Here is a 9,034-nt window from a genome sequence, read left to right on the forward strand (position 1 = left end):
TATAGTTTTGGACATATGAGTTTAATTACCTGCTAGATTATCAGATGGAAATATGTGGTAAATGGATGGAAACAAGGTGCATAAACTTAGGAGGCAGAAATTTTTAAACTTTAGGTTTAGACATTCACCAGATTGGACAATTTTTAACATTTAAAATAAAACTCTTTGCCACAAAAAACAAATGTATTAAAACTAGTTTCCAGAACTGCCCAAATGACTTTTTAAACGTGATTTAAATGTCAAGTTTTCTTTGGCAAATCTATCCAAAATACGAATTTGCCTTTTAGAAGTTAGTTTATAATTTATATATTAGAGTGCCCTTAATTGATGTTCATCGGGATACATTCCTCTGAGCCCTAATGGTTTTGGGAAGCCTAGGCGGGTGGATCACCTGAGGCCAGGAGTTCAAGACCAGCCTGGTCAACATGGTGAAACCCAGTCTCTACTAAAAATGCAAAAATTAGCCGGGCATGGTGGCAGGTGCCTGTAATCTCAGCTACTCAGGAGGCTGAGGCAGGAGAACTGCTGGAACCCGGGAGGTGGAGGTTGCAGTGAGCTGAGATCACGCCATCGCACTCCAGCCTGGGTGACAAGAGCGAGACTCAGTCTCCAAAAAAAAAAAAAAGTGCCTAAGTATCTTTTAATTAAGTTGTCATTCTCAAAGATATTCTGGAGCAAAAATCAGGAATTAAACATCTATAAATTCTTCTTCACTTCTGTTATAGTGCAGCAATTTATCATCTAACCCATAGTGGTCTATCAATTGAGTAAGGCTCAGTTTCTTGTTCTCTTCAGACACAGCTGACTGCAACTCATAAAGCAACAGCTGGCTACAGCTTCTCCACTTCTTTATTAACAACTGTAACTGAGACAGATCATTCTGAAACAGAAAAAAGAAAAAAAACATGTATGTATGTCAATAACTAGTCATGCTAGTTCAACTTAATTAAAGTTGTTAAATTAGTGGATGTGCAGGTTTAAAGGCTAACATACACTGGGATGAATGGGATTCTATCTAGGAAAAAGTAAGATGGTCATATGTAGAATGGTTACAGTGTCATTCAACTTGAGTTCAATGGCTATTTTGTTGGCTCATGCTCTGGACCATCCTTATGATAAGGGAAAAATCAGATCATTAAATTGGGCCAAAACTATGTCAAGAAGCAGTAATACAGGGAAAAATCTACTCTATCGCAACTGTAACTTTTTAAAAATGACACTATACTGTACTTTCCACTAAATTTTGCTATGAACCTAAAACTGCTCTTTAAAATTACAATATTCTAGTTAAAAATATTTTTTTAGGCTGGGCGTAGTGGCTCACACCTGTGATCCCAGTACTGTGGAAGGCCAAGGTGGGAGGACTGCTTGAGCCCAGGAGTTCAAGACTAGACTGTGCAAAATAACAAGACTATCTCTACAAAAAAATAATTTAAAAAAATTAACCAGGTGTGATGGCACATGCCTGTAGTCCCAGTTACTAAGGAGGCTGAGGTGGGCGGATCACTTGAGCCCAGAAGTTCAAGGCTACAATAAGTTATGACTGTACCACTGCACTCCAGGCTGGGTAACAGAGACCATGTCTCTAAAAAGAGAATGAATAAATAAAATATATTTTTTCAACATTCAATACTCCTAAATTTTATTTTTAAAAAACCCTAAAATTTCAAGAGAACAAATGAGATATGCTATCTCATCATTTATTCCACATAGTTGGGGGAAAATGAGCTATTGCATATATATGAATTTTCTAGGTAATAAAGGTTATCTCCTTCCAAGTACTCAAGTTCTATTTAATTCAACCTATATGAGTTGAAATCTAAAATCTAATATATATTTGTTTTTTCTCAAATAATATGGCTGAATCACATTAATTATTTGGGGGAGACACAAGATCATTACTAAAAATACCTTTTATTGTACTCTACAGCCCATTTTTAGTTTTACTAATTCACTGTCAGCTTTTACTTCTGTTCCCGTCATACTTGCATCTAACATTTAATACTTCTAATATTGCTGTGGGCTAGAAACGAGAGAGAAATGTTTAACTGCATATTAAATAAGAGCTGAGATTCTTAAAAAGTTTTACCTGGTGTTTAAGGGCCTTTTCTACTCTAAATCTGGAGTTGAATTAAAGTTGTTGGAAGCCAGGTTTCTGAATATTTGGCTTATTGCTTATTATGGTAAAAAAACAAACAAACACTTTATTTTCTATTTTTGAAATTACTTTCCTGCAATTTATGTAAAAATAAAAATTATGCAATGGTCCCGAAATTCTTCTTACCTTTGATCTATACATTTTGACTAGTTTTAGCCTCCGAAGAAGGTCTTCTTTCTCCTGAACCTGCTTCACCAATTTGGCTTTTTCAATGTTTAATCTTTGTTTAGGAAGATTCTCATTCACAAACTCATTTTGGAGAGCACTGCATGATCCAGAATCAAGTGACTGAGATTCACAGACACTGAAATTCTTCAAAGTATTTTTCAAATTTGTATTTTCTTCAAATTCACTATCTATGTGTTTAGAACTTTCTTGAAATTCCAAACAGTTTTCCTCTGTGGAAGATGCTGGTTTGTCTGAAAAGGTCTGATCATTTTCTTCACTCTCTACTTTAAGACGTTTCACCACATTGTAACAGGAATTAAATGAAGATCTTGTTTTCCTTAATCTTTCTCTAAGTGTTGCACTCATAGGCTATAAAGAGCACAAAACATTAAAAATGTGAATTAAGAAAAACATTCTTCACCAGAAATAAAGGCCTTACATTTCTGTGCTAGACACCACTAGATGGCTTTCTGTCTCCATATCTAAAGAAGGCATCACAAAATGTCTTTAATTTCTGGAAGCTCCATTTGTTCTATTTCCTTTTTACTTCAGCAAGATCAATACCTTTCTAAGTGTTGAGAGGTTTATCCCAGTAATCAAGGAACATTTGTTCAGTAACAAGCACATGCCTGACAGTACTCCAGGTGCTTCAGAATTACAGAGTAAGGAAAAGACCTAGACCCTGCCACTAAAGACCTTAACAATATTGCACAGATTCTAACTTTCTCCATTAATCTGAAACTAACTGAAATGAATTGATTCAAGAGGAAAATATGGAAAAGGGCTGGTGGGTGTCATATATGTCACCTTAGAAGAAAAACATAAAATTGTTTAATAAAATGTCTACTTATTTATGCTACACATTATGTTAATTAACAACCTTCAGTAGAATTTAAACCACCACTGCCACAATACTTAGAAACACATAATGGATCCACTGGAAGGGCAAAGATTTTCATACTTGTTTTCGTGAACTATTTGTATAGGGAGATGATGGATTCGCAGAGGCCTGAGGAGTGCTAGGTAAAACCACAGCTGAGTCTGACGGGCTCTCCATCTTGAAAGTGAAATCTTGGTTTTTCTCTAAAAAAGAAAAAGCATTAAATAAGAATCAAATTAGCCACACCTCTCCATAGTCGATTTTTATCAAAGAATATATTTTATTGGTGAACAAAGCATCCACAAGCAAGCCAGATATTTCTTCTAATTTCACTTTGTAATTCATTATTGCCCTTTTTGCAGTTTTCCATTTACCTTCCCACAACATCAACCAGCTAGTATCTCATAGTCACAACTCTCCTTGTTTTCGTTTCATCCACCAAAACATATTCAAATTCTGCCTTGGAAGAAGGGAAGAAGTAACAGCTTTAGATAATCAGGAATTCTTTATGATGACAGCTTCATAATTCAAGAAGATATAGCCGAAACCTTGACTCAAAAACAACAGGACCTGAATGTCACCCATCCTGAACTCTACAAGCTGTGACTAGAACCCGTTACCCTGCCGGCCCGAGGCGTAAGAAACACAGCGGAGATGCATTTACGCCCTTTTAGCTTAAAAGCAGCGAATAGGCACTGAAAAAGAGAGTGGACTGAAATTGCTTTCTCCGACAAAGGCATCAACTTTTAAGAGGCAAACCAGGCGCGGGAGTAGTCCACTCCTTCCCCCCATTGCAGAAAGCCCACTAGATCCCCGGAGACCCCATGCATGAGGTGAGCTCAACTCGACTCCACAGCACACTCCCGGGAAAGCCCAGGTCTCAGGTAACTTCCCTTCCCCTCAGCTGAGTACCTCCCTCCGCCATTCCCAGCGAGAGCAAAAAGCGCGCGCAGCTACGGCCGTAAATCGATTCTGTGACAGGGCGGGGCCGTGCGGGTGGCGGAGAAGACGCGCAATTGGCCAGACTGACTAACGCGCGAGACGCCGCTTCACTCAGCCACTCAGAGCGGCGGGACTGCGCGCGCGCCTCCGCCAGCCGGCGGTTGGGGCGGGGCTTGGCCACACGGTAGGCGGCCTAGACGCGTGATTGGCAGAATTAACCGTTGCGCGCGGCTCTCCCCGCCCAGCCCCCGAGAGCAGCGGGAGTGCGCGCGCGCTGCCGTGATCCGCAGCAGGTCTTCGGGGCGGGCGAAGCTGAGCTTTGGAATGACTAACCGATCCTGAGGGGGGCGCGCTTCCGTTCGCGGCTTCTCTTATTTTCAACCGCTTTCCCTTCAGGTTTCCTTGTTTTTGTGCGTCTGTGAAGTGCGCCTGAAAGTGCCTCCCCCGGCCCCCGTCAGCCCGCCGCCTCCATTCTCTGGCTCCAGTCAGTCTCCTCTCCCCGCTCGTCACAGAAAAGGCTTTCCTCAGATGTGGCGCGGCCAGAAGCCGCACGGCTGGCTGCATGTTAGATTTACAGCTTGTGGACTCCCCAGAGGCAGAGACCACAAGAACATTGTTGGGTTCCAGCCTATTGAGAATGAAACATGCTAGAAATCTATCCGAGAGTCCTGGCACTTTCGCTGAGCTCATCGCCAGCTTTTTTGGCTGCCGCAAACTCGGCGGTCCCTTTGCTAGGTGTTTATTTTTGGAAACAAAAAACCGTTTCTGTACCTCAGTATTCAGGCTTCTTAGCGTGACCTCAAATCTTTTACTCAAATCTGAGGGAAAATGTAGCCCAAGGAAGTTTGTTGTGGCGCAACACAGGAAACAGAACAATCACTACAGGAGATTGTGTCGGTCCAAAATTCAGATGTTTGAGACCGATAGGGCCTTTGCCGGCCACCGGGCAGCAGCATCCCCAGTCGAGAAAATCCACCCCATCCCTCCCCCCCCGCCACGCTTCCAGTGTGGCGAGATTCTGTTGCTACGCGACGACAAAGTTAGCTACACTGGGTGGAGCACTGGGTTTAGGGAAAGAGTTGTGTAACTTCTGAGTCGCGTGGAAGTTGGGAATTTCCAGGGACTAGTGTTTTCAGTCCTCTTATTCAATGGCCATTTTAAACATTGATATCGTCTCTTTACTATTAATAACATCTGACAGTAATGGCTTAGAAGTGGCCAGAAGGGAGTTACCTGAGCCTTAAGCAGTCAGGTATAATAATTACAGAACCTGAGGACTACTTAAGGGAATGATTAGGGGCACAGACGTTAGAGTCAAATTGTCTAGATTCAAATCCTGGCACCATACTTTATGTTGTGCCTCAGTTTCTTCATCTCTTAATATGGGATTGGGGAATTAAATGAGAGCTGGTAAGAGGCAGCTAGAGCAGAGCTAGGTATCTAGGAAGCAGTAGTTATTTTATATATTCAAGTGTATTCACCATTCCCTAACTGATTTAAAGGAATGTATCACCTTCACTTACCTTTCACCCCTTGATTTATCTCCCATTCCCCAAAAAAGCACATACATTTTTAAAAGATGCTGTTATCTGTAAGATCCCACACAATGTAAACTATAAATAGCAGAAAATGTAGAGCTTCACATATGATTAATAATACATATTTCACTCCTAAAACTTTTTAAAATTACATAAGTTAACCCCAAGGAATTTACAAAGTGGAAGACAGAACTCATGATTTCGTGATAAAGGTGTTATCTCACCAAACTGCAGGTCTCAGTCTGTACATTTATTTCTCCCTTTACTCATTCATTGGCATCGGTTAATCTCAAAGAAAAAGCAGAATGATTTGTCCCGACAGTAGAAGCACAACGCAGACTCTGCATATTCTTTATACCTCCCGGCATAAGGGCGAGTTGTTTTTATGAGTGGCTAAAATCAGCTGCTCCCAAATCCTTTTACCTTTACAACCTAAGCTTAGAGTCGTGTTTTTCCTGGCTGCAGAAAGGAAAACAACATCTTGCCTTGCAAATGTTCTGACTTGCTTATTATGTGAACTGGTATCTTAAAATGGAATTATTTGGCCAGATTTTCAAAGAACTTCAGAACAAATACTCAGAAAAACCTGTATTTCAGAAATGTGCATTTGTTGACCTACCTCTCTGGCTTTCATGCATTGTTAGAACTGAATTATCTCCCTATACGTAAGTTTGTATTTTACTTAATCTTTTCACGTCACAAATTGGAAACCCAGTTTCCTCGGTTTCATGTCAGAGATCTGGAATATAGCCCCTATACTTTTAATTGTACCTTTAGATAAAGCATATCATACATTTCAATGTCTTTAGTGACTTGAAATCTATTAGCCTGTGAAGACTTTGGTGTTTCTGACACAGGACATTGTATGTTTCCTATGAAACTTTTCAGGAAGGAAAAAATACTGGCCCAGTGAGCCAGGAAGCAAAGACTCCTTACCCTACCACAGAGAACAATTTAAGCAATAGAATCCAGTAATAATAGTAATTAATATCAACTTAAGTCAGGCTTTCCATGTATTTTAAAATTTCTTCAGTCCCCAAGGCTACTGTTGGCTACTTTGTTACTCATCAGGGAGTGGTAAAATGCTTCGTTCTTGTCTGTAATTATTGGTGGGATGATGATGTAGACCTAAAATCTTTATGAGGTTTTTTTTAAAATTTTTTTTTGTTCTTATTCTTGTCTAACGGCAAGAAAAGAATAGTAAATAGCCTCTCTTTCTCTGTCTCTACCTACACACAAACGCACAAACACACGTACTTTTTAGCCACAATTAAAATGTTCATGTTAATTTTTAAATTCTCAGCTTTAGTATTATTTTGTAAATCTTAACAATAGTCTCAAGGTAACCTAAATTATATTCCCATAGACTTTTCTGTATTGACAACATTTTTTGTGTCATGTGGACGTAACTAGTATCCATAGGTTTTTTTAAAGAAACAAAGACATAGGCTGGGCGCAGTGGCTTGTGCCTGTAATCCCAGCACTTTGGGAGGTCAAAGTGGACTGATCACAAGGTCAGAAGTTCGAGACCAGCCTGGCCAATATAGTGAAATACTGTCGCTACTAAAAATACAAAAATTAGCCGGGCCTGGTGGTGGGTGCCTGTAGTCTCAGCTACTTGGGAGACTGAGGCAGGAGAATTGCTCGAACCTAGGAGGCAGAGATTGCAGTGAGCTGAGATTGTGCCACTACACTCCAGCCTGGGCGACAGAGACTCCTAAAAAAAAAAAAAAAAAGATAAAAATACACACTTCTGAAACTAGGATTAAAATCCACTTGGGTGAGGAATTGTGTAAAATCCACATGATTCAGTTGATTTATAATGTCCATTAGGACAAATTAAACAAACTAAATTTAATACAAATTTATAACACAAGAAAATCTGCCAAATTTTCTTAGCTGACTTTCAACACTTCTTATGACAGTTGTACATAAGTTGAAAATGCCCTTCAAAAACTCTTCTCTGGGTTTCCCTTGCCATGAATTCAAGTCGCATCTTTTAGACCCATCCATGGTAAAGTGATATTTTAGTGCTCTGTAATTTCATAAATTTCCCTTTGAGAATAGTTGACAAATATTTCTATTTTTTTCTCTATTACCTAGAAGATCTCGTATGGAATTACATAATGTGTAATGCCTGCACTTGTAGAGACTTTGTTACCAAACATTGATCTTTATGATTTAACTATTTCATATTATTTAGCCAAGATATTCAAGAGAGGGTTTTATTTTAACTTCAAGATAAAAGGGCCATTGACATAGCTGTTAGGCATGCCACAGTGATTGCCTCACTGAGTAGGATGGTTACTTAGATAAGGAGAGGATCAGTATTATTAGCACAATGAAACCTTTCCATCACCATGCAGCTAGAAAATGTATCTAATAACTAATATTCAGGACAATGTACTACACAAGAACCTAAAAAGCTCTCTTCATCTGAATTTCCTGTCCTTTTATTCTCTCAGATCTGGCATTTTGTCAAATCCATCAGAGACTAGAGAGGCAATAGTGTCTATGATTCACTGCTATTACTGGGTGTGTTCCCTTGGAGAAGAATAGAGTGATTCAGGTTAGATTAGTAATGGTGAGGGAGAAGGTAGGGCCAAGTGGGTGGAGGGGGAGGGATAGTGGCATAGGAGTTAGATTCTTAAAAGGTAATGGGAATAAAAGTACTGCTCAGGGCCACATTCTTCTCATGTTCTTTTTTAAATGTCACTCCTGCATTTATTTGGAGAAAAAAAAGGCATTAGATGTCAGCAAATCCTTAAGCAAGAGAACATGTCTTTTAATCATCTTTAACCACCTTGAAGTTTGAGAAAACAACCCCCAAGATAATTTCACAGTATTGAAATCTGTTTAAAGTGCCGATAAACAAGTCAACTCAGTTTTCTACCCTTGCCTCTCATTCCTGTTTCAGTCTTGAGGGTATAAAAGGTTTCTTCTTGGTGGTATTTTTTAGCTCGGGGAGCAAGGGTGTCTAAGGGTGCCAGGAAAATAAGGAAGTAAGAGACCATATTCTAGGATACTATTGATCTTCGTGCTTCTGCTCTTCCACCTCTTGGCAAACTTAGATGATAAGTATAGTAGTAGAGAAAATCTGTGAATTTAGCCTAACCAGAAATTTTCTGGCTCACATCAGGAGCTGATAGCTAGACTGAAATTTAATCCCTTTCCCACCACTCTACCAATCAGGAGAAAACACTAAGTCTCCACTTCCAAAGGCAAGGTAACATTACATTAACACCATCAGCCTTTAGGAGCAGCATCAAACCTGCTGAATGCAGTGCCCCTGACCAGGATGTCTGAAACCCTAGTGAGGACCAGGTGGAGAGACATGATCAAAGATCA

The 9,034-nt window shown here is 39.7% G+C and overlaps 1 protein-coding gene across 3 annotated transcripts; it reads right to left on the reverse strand.

Moving 5' to 3' along the window:
- SFR1 (SWI5 dependent homologous recombination repair protein 1) lies at nucleotides 1-4,289 on the reverse strand. Of its 3 annotated transcripts, XM_033183639.1 has the most exons (5): nucleotides 4,119-4,289; nucleotides 3,581-3,662; nucleotides 3,288-3,409; nucleotides 2,285-2,695; nucleotides 1-880 (listed from the first exon to the last, which is right to left on the reverse strand). In XM_033183639.1, exons 2-5 carry the CDS (start codon nucleotides 3,591-3,593, stop codon nucleotides 689-691), a joined length of 738 nt encoding a protein of 245 aa, XP_033039530.1. In that variant the 5' UTR covers nucleotides 3,594-3,662; nucleotides 4,119-4,289; the 3' UTR covers nucleotides 1-688. The 3 variants fall into 3 exon arrangements, with proteins under 3 accessions (XP_033039530.1, XP_033039515.1, XP_033039521.1); XM_033183624.1 differs by lacking the exon at nucleotides 3,581-3,662; XM_033183630.1 differs by lacking the exon at nucleotides 4,119-4,289 and having other exon boundaries at nucleotides 3,581-4,100.
- Between the last annotated feature and the right edge of the window lie 4,745 nt (nucleotides 4,290-9,034).

This window comes from Trachypithecus francoisi, unplaced genomic scaffold, assembly GCF_009764315.1.
Source record: "Trachypithecus francoisi isolate TF-2019V2 unplaced genomic scaffold, Tfra_2.0 Contig01579, whole genome shotgun sequence".
Lineage (NCBI taxonomy): Eukaryota > Metazoa > Chordata > Mammalia > Primates > Cercopithecidae > Trachypithecus > Trachypithecus francoisi.

Bases quoted from the DNA above. Each gene is read 5' to 3' on its own strand.
- SFR1 (XM_033183624.1), bottom strand. The intron at 2,696-3,287 runs GTATGAAAATCT...TGCTCTTTATAG, and splicing joins CAAATAGTTCACGAAAACAA to CCTATGAGTGCAACACTTAG. The intron at 881-2,284 runs GTAAGAAGAATT...TTTCTGTTTCAG, and splicing joins TCAAAATGTATAGATCAAAG to AATGATCTGTCTCAGTTACA.